The sequence below is a fragment of the Scardinius erythrophthalmus genome, assembly GCF_964197995.2.
Source record: "Scardinius erythrophthalmus genome assembly, chromosome: 12".
Lineage (NCBI taxonomy): Eukaryota > Metazoa > Chordata > Actinopteri > Cypriniformes > Leuciscidae > Scardinius > Scardinius erythrophthalmus.
This window is the reverse complement of record NC_138232.1, coordinates 39253644-39279816: the sequence shown is the minus strand read 5'-3', so window position 1 is coordinate 39279816 and position 26173 is coordinate 39253644. Positions and strand designations below refer to the sequence as shown.

The 26173-nt window shown below is 39.0% G+C and overlaps 2 protein-coding genes across 14 annotated transcripts in view; both read left to right on the top strand.

The window, feature by feature from the left end:
- Positions 1-9421, top strand: part of nbeal1 (neurobeachin-like 1) — a 66154-nt gene extending 56733 nt beyond the window's left edge. For 3 of the 5 annotated variants that reach the window (XM_081381430.1, XM_081381433.1, XM_081381429.1), the window contains exons 44-52: positions 66-182; positions 268-357; positions 956-1065; positions 1146-1318; positions 1495-1589; positions 1689-1805; positions 2673-2834; positions 2921-3069; positions 5425-7061. In XM_081381430.1, coding sequence (XP_081237556.1) covers positions 66-182; positions 268-357; positions 956-1065; positions 1146-1318; positions 1495-1589; positions 1689-1805; positions 2673-2834; positions 2921-3069; positions 5425-5695 — 1284 coding nt within the window. In that variant the 3' untranslated portion in view covers positions 5696-7061. The other 2 variants (XM_081381432.1, XM_081381431.1) reach the window with 1 other exon arrangement.
- Positions 9422-10152: 731 nt separating this feature from the next.
- rbm26 (RNA binding motif protein 26) lies at positions 10153-26057 on the top strand. 9 transcript variants are annotated; one of them, XM_081380811.1, is made up of 24 exons: positions 10153-10375; positions 10468-10562; positions 10977-11095; positions 11312-11448; positions 11992-12080; positions 12203-12456; positions 13227-13487; positions 13583-13822; positions 14323-14463; positions 16407-16541; positions 16658-16769; positions 17129-17288; positions 17379-17543; positions 19294-19413; positions 19524-19589; positions 19792-19914; positions 20003-20077; positions 21675-21842; positions 21927-22031; positions 22846-23049; positions 23135-23221; positions 23305-23418; positions 24478-24528; positions 25284-26057. In XM_081380811.1, the coding sequence occupies exons 2-24, from the start codon at positions 10504-10506 to the stop codon at positions 25371-25373; spliced, it is 3075 nt and encodes a 1024-aa protein (XP_081236937.1). In that variant the 5' UTR covers positions 10153-10375; positions 10468-10503; the 3' UTR covers positions 25374-26057. The 9 variants fall into 9 exon arrangements, with proteins under 9 accessions (XP_081236937.1, XP_081236940.1, XP_081236943.1 ...); XM_081380809.1 differs by having other exon boundaries at positions 10237-10375; positions 11989-12080; XM_081380810.1 differs by having other exon boundaries at positions 10267-10383; positions 11989-12080.
- The last annotated feature ends 116 nt before the right edge of the window (positions 26058-26173 follow it).

The following is a 26173-nucleotide window of genomic DNA, read 5'->3' as shown; positions in this document are numbered from 1 at the left end:
GTTAAATGCATAGCATTAGTGTACAGATGACATAAACATGATGCTCTGTGTTAATGTGCATTCAGGAGCCCCATCCCGCGCGTCTCTCTCTGGAGGAGCTGGAGAAGAGGAGAACTCGTCTGGACTCCTCTCCTCTCAACATCTTTGATCACCTCACTGAACTCAAATCATTCTTCATTGAGGTGACTGAATTAGAAGTCCTTCATTGAGCTGTTGTTCTGTTGAGTGACAGCTGTGGACTGATGGAGGTTCTTCTCTGTGTTTTAGGGTATCAGTGATAATGTGCCTCTGGTTAAAGCTGTTGTCCCTAAGAACCAATCACATTCATTTATCTCGCAGGGGAGTCCAGATACTCTGGTAAGTCTGGGCTTCATTGGCCTCGTCTTAAAGACAGGTTTAAAGACGCATAACATCTGAATTGACCCTTTTATGTAGTTATTTATTTTTGATTAAGGTCCCTTGTCTTATTGTGCACATTTAATCAGTGCATGTAGTAATACATTTACATACATTTATATGTACAAATAATTTTGACTCAAATAATTTATATATAACTTAAATATAATTTAAATAAATAAAAGTAAATATGTTTAATTATTTGAGTTTATTTATTTGGTATGCAGCCATGTATTAAGTGAGATAATGCACTGTGGGTCCTGATCACTCCAACATACATTTGTTTTATGATCCTCGCTCATTGTGGACAATTTATCAATGCACATTGTAACAAATTTAAAATGTATAATAGAAATATTTGAGTCAAAGTAATTTTATATTAATATAAATATCATTATTTTATATTATTTTCTATGTACTGTTGGAGTCCTGATCACCCTAACAGTGTTTATTTTCCAATAATGGCCATTTGCTAAATAAATGCATTGCAAATACCATTCCACATTGTCTTCTTTAATGCCCTTACTCTAATCATAAATAATGTATTTGGGTCATCAAGGTAACGCTGAGCCACAACTGCTTGATGGGAACTCATGGCTGGCTGCCCTACGACAAGAACATATCCAACTATTTCACCTTCATCAAAGACCCCACCGTAGCCAGTCCAAAGTGAGTCTCTCTGACGGTTAACGTCTCACATCCTGTTCCTAGCTTCCCTGCACTTCCTTTAAATCTTTCTCTCTCTGTAGGACTCAGAGGTTTCTATCAGGGCCGTTCTCTCCCGGGGTTGAAGTCACCGCTCACCTGTTTGTTGTGTCTCATGACGGGAAGTTGCTCTTCAGTGGAGGCCACTGGGACAACAGCCTGAGAGTGACGTCACTTGTCAAGGGCAAAACAGTCGGGCAACACATCCGCCACATGGGTAATGGAAACTCTCTGCTTCTCTTGACCTTCCTCTTCTTCCCCGCTTTCTTTCCGCCGGTCTGTTTTTATCATGAATAAACGCATCCAGATTGTATGTTCTCACTTTAACCTTGAGTTGCAGGAAAGAGTTCTGCTAACTTGTGCATGTTTGTGTCTATGTTTCTGTGTCGGCAGACATCATAACGTGCCTGGCCACAGATCACTTTGGGATTCACCTGATCTCTGGCTCCAGAGACACCACCTGCATGGTGTGGCAGGTGTTACAGCAGGTGCGGATCATTTGAGTCCTCTCCTCATATAAAGGGGTTTGTATTTCTACTGCTGTGCTGGGACTCTGTTTAACTTGGTGTGTGTGTGTGTGTGTGTAGGGAGGTGCTCCGGTGGGTCTGTCCTCTAAGCCAGTGCAGGTATTATACGGACACACAGATGAGGTTGTGAGTGTGTCTATCAGCACAGAGTTGGACATGGCAGTCTCTGGATCAAGGGTGAGACTCGTCTCTCACACAGTCACTCAAAAACACTTGCTGCGTCCCAGTTCGCCTACTTATACAATGCCCTAAAAGTATGTACTGTTTTTGTGAAGAAAAGTACATACTTTTGAGTGTTTAGCAGAATAGTAGGTAAGCTTTGGGACAAACTACTTCATCATAATTGTGTTTAACAGACCGCTCTGTTGCATAGGTACATGCATCCTGTCACTGTTTAAACTGCCCTGTCAATCATCTTATCACAGTTAAAATCCATATTCAGTTTAATTTAATTTCCTACCGTATCGGAGAGAAACGCACGAGCACGTTGATCTGCCAGCCGTGTGTCTTTCATGCAGCGACTCTCCTTGTGTTTGCATAATGATGCGTTTAAAGGTTAACGACCAAGCGCATCTTTATTAAAGTTCACAATTGCTGCAGATGAAATATAATGTGGATAAAATTGCAGTTCTAATTGAATCTTCGTCCAATGCTCAATGGGTTGTGGGCAATATTAGCTGTTAGAGTGTGAAATGATCTGCACTTCGGTTTCTAACCAGAAATAGTCTGAATAGACCATCTGGGTATCAGTGGAGTACTCATTACAACATACAATGATCTGAGACACACTAATTCTAATTTTAAATACTATTTAGGATGGATACGTGAATTGGGACGCAGCAACTGTTTACTTCTCACACCTATTCAGGATTCATAAACTTGACATCAACAGTGGCATTGTGTTAACCAATAATAATACAGCTCATTTACATATATAATTCCTTAAAGTATTTAAAGAAATTATCTGATTTTTTGGGCAGAAAATGGGATTTTAAGGAGGAAAAAAAGTAGAACCATAAAAATGAAGGCATTTGTGTGTCACAGGATGGAACGGTGATGATTCACTCTGTTCGGAGAGGTCAGTACATGCGCTCTCTGCGGCCGCCGTGTGAGAGCTCTCTGCCCATGTCCATCATGCACCTGGCTGTGTCCTGGGAGGGACATCTAGTGGTGCACACCTGCATAGAGGGCAAAGCCACCCTGAAGGTATCAAACGCGACTCAGTTCCTCTTCTCCCCGCACATATTTTTGTGCTCATGTAATGCGATCCTCTTTGTGTGTGGTGTTTGCAGGATAAGAACGCCCTGCACCTGTACTCCGTGAACGGGAAGCATCTGTGCAGCGCTCCTCTGAAGGAGCAGGTGACAGACATGTGTGTTTCAGGAGAACATGTTGTCATCGGCAGCGAGCAGGGCTTCCTGTCTGTCAGAGATCTGTACAGGTGAACTCAAACAAGCATCAGCTTTCTAAAACCAAGCAGTTTCAGCAGTTAAAGGATTACTTCACTTCAGAATTAAAATTTCTTGATAATTTACTCACCCCAACGTCGGTCAATATGTTCATGTCTTTCTTTCTTCAGTCAAAAAGAAATTAAGGTTTTTGAAGAAAACATTCTGCATATAGTGGACTTCAATGGGGTCCAACAGTTTGAAGGCCCAAATGTGAGTTTCAGTGCAGCTTCAAAGGCTCTACACAATCCCAGCCGAGGAATAAGAGTCTTATCTAGCCAAACCATCTGCCATTTAAAAAATAAATAAACATTTATATACTTTTTAACCACAAATTCTCATCTTGCTTTAGCTCTGCGATGCGACACGCATTACGTAAAGGTCACGCGTGACGGAGGCGGAAGAACCGACTTAGTGTTTACAAAGCGAACGTGCAAAGACTCATTCAAACGGCATTTACAAAATAATAAATAACAGGTAAAACAACGATGTCGGACGATTTTGAAGTTGGAGGAGAAAATGAGATGAAGTTTTTCGCCCCTACCCTACCTTTTTGAACCGGAACACGCGTGACCTTTCAACTTGATTACGTAATGCGTGTCGCATTGCAGAGCTAGTGCAAGATGTGCATTTGTGGTTAAAAAGTATATAAATATTTATTTTTTTATAAAATGAGCGATGGTTTGGCTAGATAAGACTCTTATTCCTCGGCTGGGATCGTGTAGAGTCTTTGAAGCCGCACTGAAACTCACATTTGGACCTTCAAACTGTTGGACCCCATTGAAGTCCACTATATGGAGAAAAATCCTGGAATGTTTTCCTCAAAAACCTTAACTTCTTTTCAACTGAAGAAAGAAAGACATGAACATCTCGGATGACGTGGTGGTGAGTAAATCATCAGGACATTTTAATTCTGAAGTGAACTAATCCTTTAAAGGTCCCATGACATGAAATTTTCACTTTCTGAGGTTTTTTAACATTAATATGAGTTCCCCTAGCCTGTATATGGTCCCCAAGTTTCTAGAAATTTCAATCGGTGTAAATCGAGCTTTTGCTATCTTTCTCTGCCTTTGAGAAAATGGAAGCTCAATCGCGCTGATCTTGAATCTCCTCCTTGTGACGTCATAAGGAGGAATGTTACCTCCCCTGTCTCTGCTTTGCCCGCCCAGAGAATATTTCTCGCCCATGAGAAAATGAGCTAGGAAGGAAGTAGGAACACGCGCGCGCGATTTTAGTTTGTCCACGAGAGATATCATGGCCTTTGAGCGAGCGAAGCATAACAATTGCTCAATAATTGGATGTACAAATGAACACGAAAGGGTCAATACAGAGCTGGGCTTGCTGAACGTCTGAAACTAAAGTCTGGATCACTCTCTTTGGCTCAGCTACACACCTCGGAACAGTAAGTCAACTAATGATATATAAGTGTGTTGCTTTACTGTTTATGGTTGCCTAGACTGTTACAAGTAGAATGTGGCTGTCACATTAGCTATGCAGCTATGCAGTTTATGTGTGTGAATACACACACTGTAACGCGAGTGTTGTACACTTCTTTGTTATTTGGATAACCGTTTTCCTGTTGGTTATACGGCACGCGCGATATCCGCATTTCAAGATCGCAGAGCTTGATGATGTAATTGTAATAAGATAAATTACAGATGTTACAGATCTCTCATGAAAAGGCAACAGTAGGTTCGCGTTAGCTACGTGATAATAACTGTAAACCATCCGAATAAAGTACCGTATCCAGACATAATATTTTAAACTAACCATTCGGAAATGTCCTGCTGGAGCCGCTGAGTTGCAACTTCTTCATCCGTTGCTTCTCCATCCGGATCAGATTCTGGGTCAAACTGAAATGCTTGAACGACTGCGTGTCTCCGTGCCATTGCAATATATCCAATGTAAACATGCATGGTCTACCGTTGCGCAAGATGGTCAAGGCCACACCCACCCTCCACCTTGCGCCGCCTTTCTCCTCCTTTCTCCTCCTTATTAGTATTTAAAGCTACAGACACCGAAACGGCCTGTCTGAAGGAAGCTCATTCTGGGACTGGCTTATAGTGGCTATAATTCTGCACTGAGGCTGAATTTTTGAAAAGAGATTTCAGATACAGTACTAGGGACCACTAAGGCCTATATTAAAGCCTACAAAAAATAGCATGTCATGGGACCTTTAAATTCCCTGAAGCCAGAAAGTAATGGCTCTTAAGTGTCATTAGGACTGTCACTAATGATTATTTTGGTAATCGAGTAATTTTGTTTGTTAGGTTTTATGATTGCTATCATATCGTAAGCATGCCTGTAACATGATCATAACACACCCTTTCTCCTGGTTATCACGGCAGCCTGACTCTGTGTGTGTCGCCGATGGCGATGCGGGTGCCAATCAAGAGCGTGTCTGTGACCAAGGAACAATCTCACATGCTGGTGGGACTCAGTGATGGCAAGCTGATCGTGGTGGGCGTCGGGAAACCCGCGGAGGTAAAAAACTCCTTCAGGAACTACATCACCCAGAGGATGGAGGGTTCGCCTCTCATGAACACACTGCGGGTGCGATCGCCCGCACGCCTGCTGCATCTCAGAGACCAGAACACGTTCAGCCATGACGTCATCTGAGACAAATACACACACTCACACACTTAGCAGGTGTCAAGTTCAGATACATTAAGTGCACATGTTTACCTAGCTATCTAAATAGGGACTACAGACTAATCTGAACCCAAAACCATAACTCCAATCTGCATTTTTAACATGATTTACGTTTTTTTTAAGACATGCCCAACAATAGTACTGTCAGATTTAGCTGATAACATCTGAACACATTTTTCAGCAATTTCATACCCAAACTATCAATCAGTTAAACATAACAAACATTACACACAAACATAAAAATGTAAACGTGCATTGAAACTATTGCCAATGATTTTTAACTTGAGCATTTGTTGTATAATCAGTGGTAATTGTGTAAATGTTGTTTACTTAGTTTTCTATTAGCAGTTGGAGTTGTAGCCTAACAGGAGATGATACTACTAACAATGCCAACGACAGCAGTAATAATAAATAACTCGTAGTGTCATGCTAATTCTAGAATAATTTTAAAACTGTAAAATCATTAGAGGAGGGTTTTGATGATTGGTGTTTTTTTTCTTTACGGACATTATTCGCTGTATTTGAATGCACAGGTATTCATGCCAAACACTGAAGCTATTTTTTAATATTTCAAACAATGCAAAGCGTTCTCAAGGATTTCCTCTTAAATATCAGTAGCTTGAATAGCAGCATTTGGGTTTCTGCATTAGATGAGTTGATTTGTTTTGATTGGAGAATACAGCCAGAAAAATTCTCTACATCAGTACATAATCACAGACGCTTCTATCTACGTTAACTTGATTTAACACATCAGTGATTTCCGAAATGAAACGTAACCCAGAGCATGTACGTTTGCCGTTCTCAGCATTTCCACAAGGGGTGCTATAACGGACATTAATACAAATGTTTACGTTTTTCATAGTGGAACATGCTTGTAGAGAATCTTTCTTAGCAAGGTTAAGTTAATCACACTTGATTTCCTTGAATTATCACACATCATTTGACGTTAACTCATTGATTTCTGAGGTTAGTTAAGGCAAATGAAGTCTCGGCCTCAGGCAAAAAAAATAATTCGCTTGAAATGGACCAACAGGACCATTCGCTTGAAATGCATTCGCAAAGCATTTCCGTCTGTGTTTGCGTACTTGCATAGAGTATATTTCGGGCCTTTGGGTTTGTATACATACATAGTCAGTACATACAATTATCATTTCCTTATCTCATCTTTTTTTGAGTTGCCTCACTTGAAATGTACCTTTTGATTTTGCACTAACCTCAAAGAGAATCCAGCACAGATGATCTCACATGCACTCATCAATCATCTTTTTCCCCCCACTGTTCACCTCCTCTTTCCTTTTATCCTTCACTGCCCCTTCCTCTCCTCTCTCCTTTCCTCTCCGTTCCTCAGATGCGTTCTGGCCAGATTACGAGGAAACTCTGGGGCTCCAGTAAGCGTCTCACTCAGATCTCGTCTGGAGAAACAGAGTATCACACCCACGAGCAGCCCTGACCCCGCCCCTAAATCACAGCCTTCCCGCCTGATTGGCCCACTGTCCTGTCAATCACCCAAATCCATTGTTTCAGTTCAGAGGATGGTTCTCCTCTCTCTGAATCAATAAGAAGGACCTTTTTAGCACCTGTATGCAAATCTGTGTGTTGTAGAGCCAACCGTATGCATGTTCCCTCGTAAATGTCGTATGTGTTGGCGTTAACGTGTAGTTGGACTGGTGCGGGCACCATCTGACTATGTGTGTCTGAATTCTGTGAAAACCCTAATGTTGACCCTCCTGACCCCGCCCTCTCTGTCTTTTTCCACCACGCCCACATATGCCCCACCCATTTTATGTTAATCACCATTTCCACACGGTCAACATCAGCATCATTACAACAATACCCGTCTATGTCCGGATATGCATTTTATGTGGTTTTTATTCATTTAGTTTCAGTGGCCTTTCATAGGTGATCTTTTGTATGTTCCTCGATTTGTTTTATCAGTGGACACAGGCATTATTTATTTGCACAGTCTTGCTTTGGCACAGACCTCGACAGGTGGACGATCATTTACACCAGTATAATTCACAATACGTGTGACGTATTCTGTTCCAATAGACCAACACATCATACACAGCTTAATTTTATAACAAAACTGATGTGTGTGGAGTGCTAAGGTTGATTTTTTTGTGTGTGTGTGTTTGCATAACTGTTGAATGCTCATTACTTGAATTACGATGTAGTTATTTCAATGAAGAATACAAGATTTGATTTCAATGTTGTGGATGTATATGCAGTACTACAGTTTGATTTGTTGCATCTGCAGTTATTTTTTTTTTTTTCGGGATAAAACACTACAAATACAAAGTGGGAGAAGTTCGAAGGGCTTTGTGAGACAGTAAGCAATACGGTTCGTCCCTCTGATGACACTTATTGAAGCATTCCACTGGTTAAACGATGCTCCGCAGTCTTCCTAGTATCCAAACCGAGCACTACATAGGGGAGCGGGGGTACTTGTGTACCACGGGACAGCTAGAACCAATGCCGTGTAATTCGACAGTCAGGTGAGATGCTGTTTCCCCTCCTCTTTTCTATTTCTAAGCCATGCAGTCTTGGTTTACTATGCAGGTAAACTTCCAGGCCTTCTAGAGAATTCACACTTACTGATTGACGTCTGAATTCTTGCAGTTTTTATTTCTTCACCGTAGGATTTGTGTTTTTGTTTCCCTTACATAGTAACCATAGTTTCTGGCAAAATGCCGTAGTTAATTATAGTCACAATGGTAAAACCATATGAAGTCTAAGAAGCCTTTTCATTTACATTGTGATAATAACTGAGGTATTTTGGTGGAGGCTATCTTTTCCATAGTGTGTTTTTTTTTTTTTTAAAGGGCTTAGTTTGTTTTAATTCTCATTTTCTTACACTTATGTCTTTCTAAATGACACAATGCATTCCTTTACTAAAGGACGGTTGTTTTGAAACGTATAAGTGATCAATAATATGAAGATATTAATGAAGATACTAATACCAAAACGCAGACGTCTTTATCAGGATGTTGGTTTTGTTTGGCGTGTGTTGTATGTTCTTCCATATTTGTGCTTTAGTTTGCAATGGTGCTGGAGTTTAGATTTGAAGTCTAAATCGGGATGTTGTTTGTTTTATTTCCTGTCACAAAGTGCTCCCTGATTCTGCTGGTTGCTCATATAGTTATACCGAGAGATCTAGATTGATGCTATGATTTCTTTGGATTTGTTCTTTTTTTTAAATCCTGCTTTTCTTAGATTCTCAATGTCTTTCTTTTTTTTAAACCGGAGATTCCCAAGGTGGCTGTTTTTATCCACACATCCCTTTATATGTGTATGTGTTTTTCTTCCTTTAAACGAATGGAGTGCCTTTTATTCTCTTTCGTCATGGACATTCGACTCCATGAGCTCAATAGCATGACCTTTCGTGACCCCTGTGGACAGCCAGACAAACTTCAGCAGCGACTCGTCCGTCATGTCAGAGCTGTGACTTACTGAGCTGCTTTTATTTTAGCCGTCACTAATGGATGTGTGTGTATATCTGTGCTTATTTATGAATCCAGTATGAAATGTACAGCATGAATTTTATTTCTGTCTATGAATTGTATTTTTTTTTTTGGCACTTTCCAGGTACGGCAAATTGTAAGAGATTTGTTTTAAATGTCTCCTTGATCTGTACAGAGAAAATGCTTTGTTATACGTGAAGATTTATCATTAAAGTCCTGTTGAAAACTCTCACTGATGTTTTTTAAGTTGTTTTTGAACTGAATGATAGTGAACTGAACTGATTATTTGTGTAATTTTACAACATCATTAGAATGAGACATTGTGAATCATTTATTATTTTATTTATCACAGAGTCACAGTGGCAAATCTTTAGATTTTGTTTTCATTAATGAGTCATATATGACATGACAAATATATTTTAGTGTGAAACAGGACTATGCATGATACAAAAATAATAATACAGACAAGAGTGTCCTAAAAATAAAGAACATTAGAAGAATACAGGGTTGCGTCACAAAATAAAATAGTTGTATTAATTGTAATAATTAAATACACACACATATGAGTTAGTATATACTTGTAAGTACTTCATATATATTCAAAAAATGAAGTGCGTGTGATTAGATTGTTACATTTCAAAATGCTCTTAATCAAACTACAATTATTTTTAAATTTCCTCTCGAAAGAAATCCTACTGCTCTACTTTAAGTACCCCCTGATATTTTAGCTAATAAGTTAGGTCAATAATAAAAGTTAGATAATACTGATAATTATTTTAATAATAAAATTAAGTTCACGGTTCTCTGATGTCGGTTAATGGTCGCATGCCATAGTATGTATGAAATAAATTCAAATGACACAAAAGTTGAAATGTTTTTTAAAGAAACATATTTCCACACAGTGTAGCAAATCTGATTTGCTGCTGCCTGCACCTTTAAGAAACTCTCTGGTAGTGACCGTGTGCGGCGGCGTGCTCTCGCGAGATCTGGCCGCGAGAGTAAACAGTCGCCATTTCTCGAAAGTAAGAAAGCAGAAAGTGTGGCGGACAGTTCGTTCACATCGGCAGAGAAACCAACCCCAACCAACTCTTAAATTAAACACCGTATCTAAGCTCTCAGTTACCGGCTGTCTTCCCTGACTGCTGTACAATTAGATGTGATATTCCAGCCGGAGTTTATGAGGGCGGTGAGTGAGTGAGTGAATGAGGCCTGACAGTACAAACACATTACTATATCCTGACTAGACCACAAACTCACTGTTGTTGACCACTCTCACAGGGGCACAGCTGCAGAAAAACAGCCCTCCCCTGAAAAATGATCATTGAAAACCTCGATGCCTTGAAGACATGGCTCTCGAAGACTCTTGAACCCATGTAAGTGATGCACTGTGCATTAAAATGAGCCTCGCACATTGATGCTGTAGAATTATTTTTACTGAAATCTTCCTGAATGTCAGTGGGTTCAGTTTTATGCGACTATAACTGACAAATGCATTGACTCATGATTTAACTCTCTTTTTGTATATTAGTTTTTAAGTTGTATTGCTGTTATATAGTAGTATTAACTATATGCTTGAATGCTAAATGCTTGAATCTGGTTTTCTTAGTAGTTATGAGTTACTAGCAGTTGATAGTTGAGTCTATTGTACAGATTATTTAAATTTGCTGTAAAGATATTGTAGGATGTCATATCAAGGACAGAACTGCATTTTGTACTCTTTATGTGCAGCTGAAGATCATTTAAGTGAAATCTTCTAACTAACTGAAGTATATGTATCTGTCCCGCAGATGTGATGCTGACCCTTCTGCTCTTGCGAAATATGTGGTTGCCTTGGTGAAGAAAGACAAATCCGAGAAGGAGTTGAAAGCACTATGCATTGACCAGTTGGATGTATTCCTTCAGAAAGGTACTGTGCAGTTCCCTAAGTGATAAAACCAGGGGAAGAACCCTAACTAGTTGGATCATGTCAAGGTGGTTGTTGTTAATAATTTTCTGAAGTTACTTTGATGATATTTGGCTGACAGCTGCTTCACTTCCATGCCACTTATTTCTGTGTTTATATTGCTGCATTGTCAGAGCCGAACCCTTGATGTTGTTAACGTACGCTTGATTTTGTTTTCAGAGACACAGTTATTTGTGGATAAACTTTTTGAAGCTGTGAATGCAAAGAGTTACCTACCTCAACCAGAGCAACTGACTTCCACAAGCAGAACCGAACCTCACCAGCGCACTGAGAAAGATGAATCAAAGAGAGAGGAGGTAACAGTCCTTAAACGATGCTACACTACCAGTCAAAAGTTTAGGGTCAGTAAGATTTGTTTTTACTTTTGAAAGAAAGAAATACTTTTATTCAGTACTAAGGATGCATCAAATTGATCAGAAGTAACAGTAAAGACATCTATAATGTTACAAAAAATATCTTTCAAATAAATGCTGATCTGAACTTTTTATTAATGAAGAATCCTGAAAAATGTATCACGGTTTCCACAAAAATATGAAGCAGCACAAATGTTTTCAACACTGATAATAATCAGAAAGTGTTTCTTGAGCAGCAAATCATCATATTAGAGTGATTTCTGAAGGATCATGTGACACTGGAGACTGTAGCAATGATGCTGAAAATTCAGTTTTACTATTTTTATTGTATTTTTGATCAAATAAATGGGTGAGCCTTAGACAACAACTTTCAAAAACATAAAAAAAAATCTTACCAACCCCAAACTTTTAAAGTTTTATTGTGAAATTTTACCTTAGATGTCTGTTTTCTATTGTGTTTGATGGTTTTGATTATTTTACAAGCAGCTCAGCCGAGATGAGGATCGAGAAAAGAAATTCACCCGGAGAATAAACCACAGTCCTCCGTCTAGCTCCAGGTACAGCCGAGACAGCAGGTGAGACTAACATTATACACATTTAACTTTCCCAAAATGCCTAACACACACACGCATATATTAAGCTGCCTTGTTTACTAACCTCATCTGTATTTTCTGTTCTATTTAAAATGAATGTACAGGAGAATAGATGAGCGCAAGAAAGATGACCGCACCAGGAAACGAGAGTATGACCGTAACCCACCCAGAAGGGACTCGTACCGAGAACGCTACAACCGCAGAAGAGAACGCAGTCGCAGTTTCACTCGGAGTCGTAGTCGCAGCTGGAGTAAGGACCGCACTCGTGACCGAGACCGAGAAAGAGACCGGGACCGAGACCGGGACCGCAGCAGATCGCGAACTCGCTCACGGTCTCGCACTAGGAGCAGAAGCAGAGGTGTGACGGCACTTTACTTTTGTGGTGATATTTATTTTCATTTGAATTTGTATGTGTACACTTGACATGAAATAGTGCCATCTAAAACTATTTTAAACAGCATTATATTTTGTAACTCGTATTGATATTGACTGCATGAAATATTTTTACTTAAATACTTTAACTAAAACCAGTAATTTTAGTTGAAGTGTTACGTAAAAATATTGCAAAAATGTTTTTGAAAGAAGATTCTTATGTTCACCAAGGATGCATTTATTAGATTAAAAATACAGTAAAAACACACGTATTGTGAACTACTACTATTTAAAAATCATTGTTTTCTATTGGAATATATTTTAAAATGTACTATTTTCCTGTGATCAAAGCTGAATTTTCAGCATCATTACTCCAGTCTTCAGTGTCACATGATACTTCAGAAATCATTCTAATATGATATGATTTGCTGCTCAAGAAACATTTCTGATTGTGCTGTTTCATATTTTTGTGAAAACTTTTTCCAGGATTCTTTGAATAGAAATTTCAAAAGAACAGCATTTATTTGAAATCGAAATCTTTTGTAACATAATAAAAGTCTTAACTGTCACTTTTGATCGATTTAAAGCATCCTTGCTGTATAAAAGTATTAATTTAGTACTGAAAACTGACTCCTTTTAAACTGTACAGTACTTACATAACTTGCATACAATTCTCACACTACAGAACCATTTACAGTGCTTGCTTTTTTTTTTTTTTTTTCACGCTCCTGTTGAATGCTCTTCTTGCCTTTCTAGAGCGAGATTCTGTAAAGGCAAAATACGACCACACCCGCCCTGAACGTCAGGAGGGCCCGACCACCGATGGCTACACCGCCACACCTCTCACACCCGGGACCTCCTCTGCTCATTTCCCAGTGCCCACCCTCAGTAGCACCATCACTGTCATCGCCCCCACACACCATGGGAACAACACCACTGAGAGCTGGTCAGAATTCCCACAGGACCACACACCGTTCAGAGGCGGCCCACCAAGGAAACGCTGTCGTGACTATGATGGTATAGAATTTTGAACACCCTAATCGGTGAACAGTGTTCACAGACTAACCTTCTTTCTTATGTCAGTAACATCCTGATTTTGGTTGCCTTGACAGAGAAAGGCTTCTGTATGCGAGGAGACATGTGTCCTTTCGATCATGGAAGTGATCCAGTGGTGGTGGAGGATGTTAATCTTCCCAGCATACTACCTTTCCAGCCTCCGCCTCTTCCTGGAGTGGATGGCCCTCCTCCTCCGGGTCTGCCGCCCCCTCACTCACTCCTGACTCCACCAGTGAACCTCAGGCCACCTGTGCCTCCACCGGGCACCATGCCTCCCAGCCTACCGCCTGTAGCAGGTGTGACACTATAGTAACACTTTACTTGAAGCCATTAATTTAGCTTTCTAATGCACCTAATATTGCATTGTATGATCTTATGAATAATTGCAACCACATTTATAATAATTTTCTATTTATCGTAGCCCTTTATAAAGTGTATTTCATTAAATGGCAAACAACCAATTTCAGATGTAACAAGGAATCTGCAAATGCTATAATGCATTTTACCTTTGGTTACAGTCATTTATAAAGAGATATAATGCATTAACATACATCATGAATGCCTTTATAATACCCCATTACACGTAAAGTCTTTAAGGATGATACCAAAATATTTCACCTGGTCTAGATATTTCAATATCAAATATGTGAAAAGAATGGTTTTTTTTTTTTACATTCAAGCATGGAAACCTATTCTAGTAGACCTCTACAATAAAATAAAATAAAGACTTTGAAAAAGGGCATAATAGGTCCCTTTTATTGCTGAATGTCATAAATGTTCTGTTCCTCTCTCTCAGGTCCTCCTCCTCCTCTTCCGGCCCTGCAGCCCTCTGGTATGGACGCCCCTCCGAACTCCATGACCAGCTCTGTGCCGACTATAGTCACGTCAGGGATCCGGCCTCCGATCACACAGCCTCCACCACCCCTGTTCACTTCAGGTTAGTGCTCATAGATGGGTCATAATACAGTGATTGCTTGACTCTGAAGGTGTTTATGTAGACTGTCATATCTTGAGCCTGAACTTATATTAACTGACCAATATGAGGATATATGTAAATTATGACTGGTTTTGGTGAAAGAAACCTTGATTAACACTAAGTTGATGGACAAATGGATGAGGAAAAACACAACACTACAATGCTGTGGAAAATCTCAGGAATAACATATAGCCAGCCTGCCTTCATTTCAAAATAAATTCTTTTGATTACGACTCTCTTGATAACGATCTATTGATTAAAGGTTTTTTTTTTTTTTTGTTGCTTTATAAATAGGTGTTTAATTGTGGTCAGCAGGCATGAAGATGGAGATTCGAAAACAAAACAGGCTTTACTAATAATCCAAACACTGAATGAACGTGCAGGAGAATAACGCAAACCACACAATGCATAAACGAGACCACGAACAACTGAAACACAGGGCTATATAAACAGGGTTGGAACAAAGAAAAGTAAAGTAGACATGTGAAACTAAAACATAACTATAGAATCAAACAAGGACATAATCAGTAACCAATGAAACCGAAACAGGAACTAAAGGAAACAAACAATGTCAAAATAAGGGTCCACATAACAGAACATAAAACTGACAATAAGCTTGTTGGTCTATTGTTATATGTATAACAGTTAGTTCCGATCCTCGAATCTGACTGGACCAGAGGCTTTCTAAAACTGCTGATATTTCGCTAGTATCAGCACTGCTCGTGCATTTAGACAGGTTGTCAGTTAGTGCAGGTTACATTATTACAGCAATAGGTGGCGGCAAGGGACTCTCTTGGGTTTGCACTTTGCAGACGGTCCCTTTGGACTTGTCTCTCAGCCGCCTGATCATAGAGACCAATTTATATTATAAAGCTCGTTTTTGAGGAAAATTGGGTTGTAGCTCGTTGTCTACGTTACTATGATTGGAAATAGGTGTCATTAGTGTTTTTACAGCGTTTAGCTCACGAGTTATTGATCCGGGAAGTTCGAATCTCTGTGAATATATTGCCAATTTTATTGAACTCCTTGAACTAAGCCAGTGTTCTTCAACCCTGCTCCTGAAGGTCTCCCAACACTGCACGCTCACAATGAGCTGATGAGTTGAATCAGGTGTGTTTGATTAGGGAGACAAAGAAAACGTGAGCAGGAGCAGGGTTGAAGAACACTGAACTAAGCACTGACCGCATGTCTTTTAATTTGAGTTAAGTTAAAACACTATGAACCGCTCCATTGTTAACATACGGAGCTCGAAAACATTAAACAGGAAGTGTTTGTCTGAGCTCACAACAGGTTTTGCGAGGGAACGCAAAGTTTTCCGGGGGAACGCAAAAGATTTAAAATATATATTTTTCTCCCATCCCATTTTTTCCACCACCCTGTCCCTTTAGGTGTTCTTGTTGGTTTCTTCTTATAATATCCATGCTTAAAACCGATGTGATGCATAATATTTTTGTGAAAACCATCATACATTTTTTTCGATGAACAGAAGGTTTAAAAGAGCAGCATTTATTTAAAATAGGAATCTTTTGTAACATTATTGCTGAACTCACAATTAAATAACATATTTCAAATCAGCAACAAAATCGTACATGAGCTGTCCCATAAATGTTGTTTTTATGCTCAAATAGTGCCAAAAAGGCTTATTTTTCAGGCTAGACCAGCTAGTGCAGTCCTAAGCGCAAGTTTCAGGTTTCGTTGGGAACCGGAGCTTTTAACGGCAGCTGTCAACCTTGGACATATTCCTCCATATTGCATGTTGCAGTTTCTCCCATTCATAAGTTATAGGAGTGAACCGTCTTCGCATATCCATAGTCTTTGATGGTAGTTTACATACTAAATAAATAAAGATGCTGATGATTGTTTTTTTTTTAATTATAGCTGTTTTTGTTGTTATATATCTGTAGACTCATTTGAGCCTGACGTGTATAATCCTGAAGCCCCAAGCATGACCTCGCGGCCCATGTACAGACACCGAGTCAACGCTCAGCGGCCCAATCTGATTGGTCTAACCATGGGTGAGGTGGATCTGCCCCACAGAGGTAACCGTGAGCACTGGCCTCTCTGTGTAACCCCCTCTTCATGAATATAATACACTTCCTATTAGATTTTTTTATCTTTTAACTTCCCTCTTTGTGTGTGTGTGTAATTCTTTCAGAGAAAATGTCAAACAACAACAGCACTCGGATAGTTTTAGAATCAGACTCCAGGAAGAGAGGAGCAGGACCGCATGATGGAGCAATTCTTGCTAAGAAACCCTGGTTTGACAAGTAAGTTGTTGTTATAAACATTATCTACATAAACAATTAACGATTTAGCATAAAACTAAGATGCACATATTTTAGTTTCAAAATGTAAATATCAGTCCATGATTGGTGCATTTATTTAATTAAATGTACCAATATGTTACCTCTGTAGCCTCTTAATTGCATATGTTGCTGCAAATTTACAGTGTATTTACAAAAACTCTCTTTGCAAATGCTTCAGTCCAAATCTCAAGTTTATACACCCAAATAAAATAATCATGATTTTTTTTTGGTGCAGTTTTTTGCATGTATGGGCTGTTTCATTGTTTTTTGTTTTTTGACCTTGTGTATATATTTTGAGACGTCTCCCTTTTACTCCTCAGACCAAACTTCAACAAACCCAACCACCACGGCTTTCAAAGAAAAGTGCCCTACTCTTTAATAAACACCAAACTGGCCATCCGTCAGATTCCTCATGAGCTCAACAACATCAGCAAACTTAATGAGCACTTCAGCAAGTTTGGAACCATAGTCAATCTCCAGGTACTTTAGATCAGATCAGCCTGTGGTTAGAAGTCAACAGTTGTGATATGTTGATGTTACAGGCTTATAGGCATATCTCCTCTGTTTCAGGTGGCGTATAATAATGACCCAGAAGGGGCGCTGATCCAGTTTGCCTCCCCTGAAGAAGCCAAGCGGGCCATGCAGAGCACAGAGGCGGTACTCAACAACCGCTTCATCAGAGTACACTGGCACAGAGAGGACACAGTGGAGCACATGCACACCACGCCACATCCGGTATGAAAACCTCCAGTAAACATACTAGGACTTGGTGTAATTGAACTACTAGAACTAGCGGTCGAGCAATATGGGGTTGATTAGTGACCAGTGCCACTAAAAATATGAATATATATTTATTCACAATTTGATTTAAAGATGGTACTAACTAACATATATTTATCACAAATTGATTTAGTAACAAACACACGTGCACACACACACACGCGTATAAATAAATACAATAAAATAAACACACATACAGTACCTGTCAAAAGGTTAAAACATTAAGGTTTTTGAAAGTAGGCTGCATTTATTTGATCAAAAATACAGTAAAAACAGTAATACTGTGAAATATTGTTACAATTTAAATTAACTGGTTTCTGTTGTAATATATTTTAAAATGTAATTTATTCCAGTCATTTATACAGATCAGTGCTCTGATTGGATCTTGGGCACAAAAAACTTGATATATATATAAAAAATAACTAGGGCTGCACGATTTGGGGAAAATGTCATATTGCGATAATTGCGATTACTATTGCGATATAATAAACAAATGGTTTCATGAGTCAACTTGCTTGGTTCTCGAGGAAAATAAATGCACACACAGATTAGTGATAATCAGCCTAAAGAAAAAAGTTCTTTAGTCAAGTGTGTTTTTCTCTGTTCCCTTTGTTCTTTGATTAACTTTAGCGACAGATTTTTTTTTTTTTGATTGCATTTTAACAAGACCAAAACATAATTTACATACAAGAGTACATAAAACCATACATGTCAGGGGTAAAGAAAAAAAAAAAAAGAATAACTTTAGCGACAGATGTAATTAGTGGCTACTGTGTACTATCCCTTTAAGACCAGCCGCTGTCATAGACGCGTATCTCACACGTGCCTCATTCTTTCACGAGTCATCACAACTCTTCATGTTCATCATAAGACTACTCTTATGTTATGAAGACACTCGACAAAAAGACATTTTGGCATAATTGTGTGTGTTATTGTTCGTTCAAGCTCGAAAGAGAACTGTATTCTGTCATGCTGTTTTGTGCGCACGCACGATATTAGCGCGAGTCTTTCTGTGTGTCACAGTCAGACATTCACAGGCAGCGCGTTCATTTTGGCATACATGTGTGTTGTTCGTTCTACCGCGAAAGAGAACTTGATACTGGCGCGTGTCTATCTGTGTGTGTGTGTGTGTGTGTGGAGGACATTCACAGGCAGCTCGTTCTTTTATGTAGGCTATTATCGCGCATGAATGGTTTAAAAGCATTTGCATTAATAAGTGCGTTAACAGCGCTAATTTGTTTATTTAATATAAAATCGCAACATTTTGCGTCATATAATCGCGTAGGCTTGACATCGCGATTGCGATACGATTAATCGTGCAGCACTAAAAATAACACATGCTCAATACATGCAATCACGTCAATACAATTCATATTTATTTGACAAACTAAAATCACTTGAAAATTTTAAAACCTTTTTCTGTAATCCTATTATAGAATGTTTTAGAATTAAAGAATTTGTTAAACACATCATGAATAAAAATTAAACTAATTAAACACTATAACGAACAGTTCACTTAGTTATCGTCCTTGGCTATATATTAATGGCCCATTAATTACAACCAAAGGGCAAATTCGTACAATATTGTCACATGATCTTAATGTGCCGGGCATGATGTTTGCCCAATACTCAGCAGTGGTGCTTTTAATAGCAGATGGTTGCAGCTGCAAAATCTGATTATAGAAGCAATGTTTGTTGTTTGTAGAGCGTACAGTCTCACCAGGAGCCTGCAGGGACCACACTGAAACAGTCAGTGAAAGACCGGCTCGGACCCCTACCCACAGCTCACCCTGAGCCCTCACAGGGTCCCAACGTCCCTCCACAGGTGATTGTGTTTCTGTTCATGTGGATTTGTCAGGCTGTAATGTTGTTGGATTCGCTTTGTCTTCCATGTTGTTTCAGATCTCAGCATGTCTGTTTTTCTGTTCTCTGCAGAATACAACCAAAGCTTCAGTGAAGGAACGTCTTGGCTTCGCTAAACCAGCTGGCGTTGGAGGAAAGGTTTGTTTTCGTCTAGTTTTGCACAGCCAGGCTTTGTACTGTTATTATAAAGTCTAGTCCACATTTCAGCTTACTTTGACATGTTTGTGTAGAATATGTTCTGACTGTTCATTTCAGATTGTGAACCACTGGCTTCTTTTGAGAAACTTCTAATTGTTTATATGCAATGTAAAGGTTTTTATTTTATTTGATTTCTTTACAGGTCATTTCCACATCACATGGCCTGACTAAGACTGTTTATAACCCAGATGCACTGAAAGCTGGCCAGAAGGGGGTGCCATATGGGACTAGGGTCAGCACTGAAGATAACCTGAAAAGAAAACAGGTTTGTTTAATTGTGCTTGTTAGTAGCTTGTTTTTGTTTGCTTGTTTTGGCAGTGTTTGTGAACTCTGGTTCTGTTGTTCTCCACCAGGAGGCGCTGAAGCTTCAGCAGGACGTCAGAAAAAAGAAACAGGAGATTTTGGAGAAGCACATTCAGACTCAGAAGGTGCGTCATTAATTGTTGCCCTTTTGTCTTGTTGTGCATATGTTATATTAATTAGTGACAGCAACCAAATATTTTTTTCTTTTCTGAGTTGAACAGCTGTTTTAATGATTTTGATGAAGTTAAAAAGTATTTTTTATTCAGCATGTACACATTAAATTGATCAAAATTTAACTTTTTATTCATCAGAGAGTCATGGTTTCCACAAAAAAAGGAAGCATCACAACTGTTTTCAATCTAACATTGATAATAATCAGAAATGTTAACTTGAGCAGCAAATCAGAATATTAGAATGATTTCTGAAGGTTCATATGATACTGAACCTTCACTAAACATACATTTCATTTTAAAATATATTCAAATAAAAAAAAAAAGTTATCCCTTACCCTAAATGGCAATATTTCACAATATTACTGTTTTTACTGTGTTTTGATTCAAACCAAAGCAAGGCTACGTTCAGACAGCAGGCAAATGTGGCCCAAATCAGATTTTTTTTCGCTCTCATGTGATTCAGATTTGTTTTATCTCATGACGGTGTGAACAGCTATCCTGGAAATCCAGACCTAAATCTGAAAGATTAATGGTCTGGCATCGACTAATGAAAATTGGCCAGTTCGAGGGACGGCACCAAGCATGCATTTGAAAATCTCAATGCACGCAATTGGATAACACTACGACCAATCACAACAAGCCCCATACGCTTAGCTACCAGCGGAGCTAACTGGTAGATTAGACTCTTTCCGTATCCAGTCGGCAAAACAGCAAAAACGCCCTTCTTGCAAAGGAACGATTCGAGCGGCGTCTTCTGTTCCTCTTTTAGAGAAAAAGCCAAGTCTAAGTCGTTCTTTGTAGCGGCCAAAGCCGTTTCAAACAACTGGTGTTCATCCAAAGCCATCTTGCAATGTTTACTAATGACTTCGACGTCACAGCGCTGTCGTCATCTTTAACTCGCCTCTGGCCCGCCTATATCAGATAACCCGATGTGATTGGTGCAGCTCGGATACAAGGGCATATTTAATGAGCATCATTACTCGACGCCAGAGTAAACTCGCTGAGCAAATTCATCTTGAATTTCAACTCTGGATTTCCAGGGTAGTGAACCGCACAAACCACATCTGATCTTTTCCATTCCGATTTGTGCCACTTCCATATGTGGTCCTGAATCCGTTACAGGTCGGATGTTTTGCAAAGCGACCGCAGCCTGAACGGTCACATCGGAATTCATGTGACTTTTACGTCACTCTAGAACAACATTCGTCACAATTCTGCGCTTATGGGAGTCACTTCAAAAGATTTTACATACCCGAACTTATCAAGACTATTGCGAAAGGTAGTCTTTATAAGGACAGTGATGTGTCAGAGCTCATAAGTATTACAGTGACAGCTCTATATACAAGCAAAACCGTATCATAAATGTTAAAAAACGCTCGTCTGCTCGTCTCTGTTTTTGTTTCTTGGCTTCCTCGGCAGATAACACTACACATAAACGTGTAATCACTTACTTTAATGTTCTCCATGTTTACTTCCGTATCACAGCGTGCTGCTTTTCGTCTTTTTTTGGCTGGGGTTTGCATTAGTAACTTGTGTGTGTCATATTCAGCTGCTGATATCTAAGCTAGAGAAGAACAAGTCCATGAAGGTGGAGGATAAAGCTCTGATCATGCAGACCCTCACCACCCTCACCAACAGCATCACCAAACTCCAGGAGGAGATAAAAGGACTGTCCAGTGCTCATGTCCTGAAGACCACGCTCAAGAGCAAAGCCCAGGTACACACACACTCTTAACAAAACATGATAATCAAGACATGAATTATCCTGCACATGTATATCCTGATGCATGTCCGATTGCAGGCCCAGAAGGAGCTCCTGGACACAGAGTTGGACCTTTATAAGAAAGTACAGGCAGGAGAGGATACTGCCGAACTCAAGATCAAATACACTCAGCTGCAGTTAGAGGTATTTCACACGGAGACAAAAACTCCATTCTTCACCTCACTTTTTGTTTTACTTCTTGTATTTATAGCTAAAATGTAAATCTCTGTATATTTTTCCAAGACAATATTGAAGATATATCTTGATACTTTTGCATTTGCTCTTAAAAAGGTATTACTTTTTTGCTCCTCATGAAAAAAAGACATGGTCTGGATAGAAGAGCGATTGTTACATAGAACTTAATTCTTTACTGCAAAATCAAAACGGTTAAAAATTAATCTAGTCACCACTTACTGCCCCCCCCCCATTTTAAAGGAACAATTAAAGTCATATATACTTGAAGGCACCACTGTACCAGTATAGAAAAAAAGTGCAATCTTTCTACAAACAGTGGTGTTTGTTGCAATAACAAAGCAAATTCTTTAATGAACAAAGAAACCCCTGAAGAGCAAAGAAGCACATCACACATTACATAGAACAAGTAGCAGGTTTATTAGATTGCAAGACTTAATTCACATATCTTTTTTGACTTGTAGTATCTAAAAAAAAAATATTTATTTTTTGTCTCATTGCAATGGTTATCAGTGACAACACATTGCATTTTCAAATTCCATTTTACATTTATATATGCATGTCAGTCCATAAACTTTGCAGTGTGTAGCTAGTAACATGAGAAGTAAAACTTTTATTCAAATTGTGATTTAGATTGTAAACAAAGCTGGCAAAGAACACTGGTTTTGGTTTATTTCTTATACTCATACTCAGACCTTCCACCGGGTGGCACTACAGTGCTACTTAAACTCTGTAAGCTTGTATTAGATCTTCTCTTTATATTCAGGCTGCCAAAAGGGGGCTTTTGACCTCAGGACGTGGGAGGGGGGCCCACTCCAGGGGTCGGGGGTCCATGAGGGGCCGCGGCCGAGGGATTCGAGGGCGCGGGAGAGGAGCTCCAAATCATGCAGTGGTGGATCATCGACCCAAAGCTTTAGAGATCAGCGGTTTCACTGAGGCAGATCGAGTCGACCTGCTGCCGCACTTCGCAGTGAGTATCTTTAAAGGGCACATTGCATCACACTGCTTATGAGAGATGTCTTTGACTCATAACCACTTTTCCCACTAACCTCCAGCAATATGGGGAGATTGAAGATTGCCAGATGGAGGATTCTAGTCTCAGTGCCATCATTACGTACAAAAGCCGCGCAGAGGCTGAACAGGTACTAACATATTCACACACATGCATATGTGCATGTGCATGTACGCCTTCATGTGGACTCTAAACTTCTACTCTGTTCCTCAGGCGGCCATCCACGGCATTCGGTTAAATAACCAGGAGCTGCGTTTGGCCTGGCACAAGCCCACGGCTTCCCTCAACACAACAGACCTGGATGAGGCTGAACCTGAGGATGAGGAGGTACGCCCTTCATCACTGTTCACTTGAAGTGTATTTGGTCAGTCTTTTTTGTAGCTGTTTGTATTTCTTTTATTAGGTATGAAAGTAATTCAACTGTATGTATTACAACATAATCATTTTTGCGTGAAATTAAGCAAAATTGATGTACACTACTGCTCAAAAGTTTGGAGTCAATAAGAATCTTTTGAAATGTAATAGTTGTATTCATCAAGAATGCATTTAATTTAGCAAAAGTGATGGTAAAGACATTTACAATGTTACGGAAATTTCAAATAAATAGCATGCATCACAGTTTCTTCAAAGCATGAGGCAGCATAACTTTTTTTAACATTGGTAATAATAATAATCAGAAATGTCTTGAGTATCCAATCAGCATTTTAGAATGATTTCTGAAGGATCATGCGACACTTATGAATTTTCAGCATCATTACTCCAGTCTTCAATTACATTTTCAACCATATTAAAATAAAAAGTATATTTTTATGCTATAAAAATATTTCACAATATTACTTATATTGTACTTGTATTCTATTGTTACCCAGCCCCCCAATGTTTTTGATCAAATAAATCCAACTTTATTGAGCATAAGAGGAAAAATAATTTCAACCCCAAACTTTTGAACGGTTGTATATATGTTGAAAAGTTCTGCGGTATACACATTTTTGGATTGTTCAGTAGCTTAAATACTTTACATACTGAAAGGTTCTTCATCTTAATTTTGTTGTTGTTGTTTGGAACTTATTAGTCGCAAACCAAAATGTCAGATTATTTATTACAAATGCATTCATCAGTGCATGTACAGCTTTATCTAAGAGAACTACTTTTATAAAACAGTTCTTATTCTTAATTCTAATTGGATGAGCCACATTTACGCCTGTTTACCCCGGTCACTTCATGGGTTTTTACTGATTGGATAGCTTGATTTGTTAAAACCGTTCCATTTATGCCACTTGGCCGCATAACTAATATAAATCCGAACTTCAATTTCCGCGCTATATGCAAATTTTAGTTCACGTCAACGAAAGCAACAGATATGAGCTGCATTTTATTTATCATCAGCTAATTTCAAGATCAAAGAGCGCAATAGGAGAGAGAGCGGCATCAGCACTGGTAAGATCATCTAGTCTCACTTCTGTTAATGAAGATGATTGTGTTTTGAGCGTCTGCGACTTCATTTGCGGCCGTTTGTGCGTTGGCTTGGTGAAGAGATGCTCAGCTACTCATCTGCACTGATGCATGTTACAGCAGCGCTGTCATATCTGGCTATAACATGTCATGTAGCCTAGAAACACGCTCTCACACGTTTATTTATTTTTTAAATTTTTGGGAGGAGTAAAATTTACAAATGTGGTTTCAACAACCAGATGCATTTGCACTCGTCCAGTTTCGTCTGGAATGCATCTCTAAAGCGTTTCGGAGGGCATTTACACCTGGTCTTCTCACGATCGGATAGCTATCCGATCAGAGAAAATGCATGAAGTGACCAGGTGTAAACAGGCCCAAATTAGCCAATACATGTCATGCACACCTGTGACCACACAACCTTAGAATTACTTTCTATTTTGGGAAAGTTGTGGTGTTTCTTAGCAACTGTAAACATTTTTGTATTGCCTACAACATGCTTTAATAAATACAGGACACATGTCACTGCATATTTTCGTATTACTCCTTGTTTCATCGTTGTTATTGAGTGTAAATAACAGTTCTGGTTACATAGAGCTCACATATAGAGTGAATGTACCCATGGTGTAAGCACAAAATGGTATGTAACGCCACTTAGACCAGCAATTTGTGACTGACCACCTGGAAAAGTTTCATCATTGAGCATGCATTTGGTTCTGAGTGCGTTTTCTGATTGGTTACAGTTTCCAGAGGATTCGCTGGTGGACGATTCCCTGCTGCAGGACGATGATGAGGAGGAAGACGATAACGAGTCGCGCTCATGGCGTAGATGAAGATGAAGTCTTCTGTCCAGTCCTGCTGCACTGCACCACTCTTGAGTTCTGTGTTTTTGAAATGGTTGTTTTTAAAATTCTAATTTACATTTCATTCGCTTTTTTATTTTACTTATCAAACCTGAGTAGCACATAGAGAGCATCTGTCAAAAGGCTGTGAATTTGAATAACTGAGTTGTGAAATTTCATGAGTGATTTGGTTTTTCACCCTCATCGATTGTTTTGTATCGTGTCAACATTGACTAACTTTTGCTCTTATTTTTAGTTTTTTATGGTCAGTATGTTGACCTAAATTTCTTTTGAACAGTTCTGGAAATGTTACAGTTTGAAAGTAATATGGAGAATGTTTCAATTTCAAAGACCACAGTAGAGCATTTTTGAAGCATTGTTATGAAACATGTTGTACGCTTTCCTTAGTATAATCAGCCTGATGAGGATGTAGCTTTTGTGTACATATTTTATGTATGAATTTTAATGGTTTGTATGAATTCTTTGCTTCTGAATTCATCACCTGAGTTTAATTTTGAAATGTAAAAAAATAAAGAATTGAAATGGTCTAGAAAAAATAACAGCTGCAAAAAAAGAAAAAAATATTGAGAGCTCTGCTGCAAAAGCAGCATTGAGAGAAAAAAAAAAAAAATCTGAACAGCTGAATAAAGACCATTTCAAACCCCCACCCCCAAATCCTCACAAAAAGAGCAAATTTCCTAAATTCACCATGCACTACAGTACCAGCAGGTATGTAGCATGAACAGCATACAATGAGGTAAGCAATATTATTTTTATATACTATACATTTC

What these genes read in the sequence shown, in the direction of transcription:
- rbm26 (XM_081380809.1), top strand. Translation starts at nt 10,504, where the DNA reads ATGATCATTGAAAACCTCGATGCCTTGAAGACATGGCTCTCGAAGACT. An exon ending in AAGAAACCCTGGTTTGACAA is followed by an intron (nt 16,770 to 17,128) that starts GTAAGTTGTTGT and finishes TTTACTCCTCAG; the next exon opens with ACCAAACTTCAACAAACCCA. An exon ending in GAACCATAGTCAATCTCCAG is followed by an intron (nt 17,289 to 17,378) that starts GTACTTTAGATC and finishes CCTCTGTTTCAG; the next exon opens with GTGGCGTATAATAATGACCC.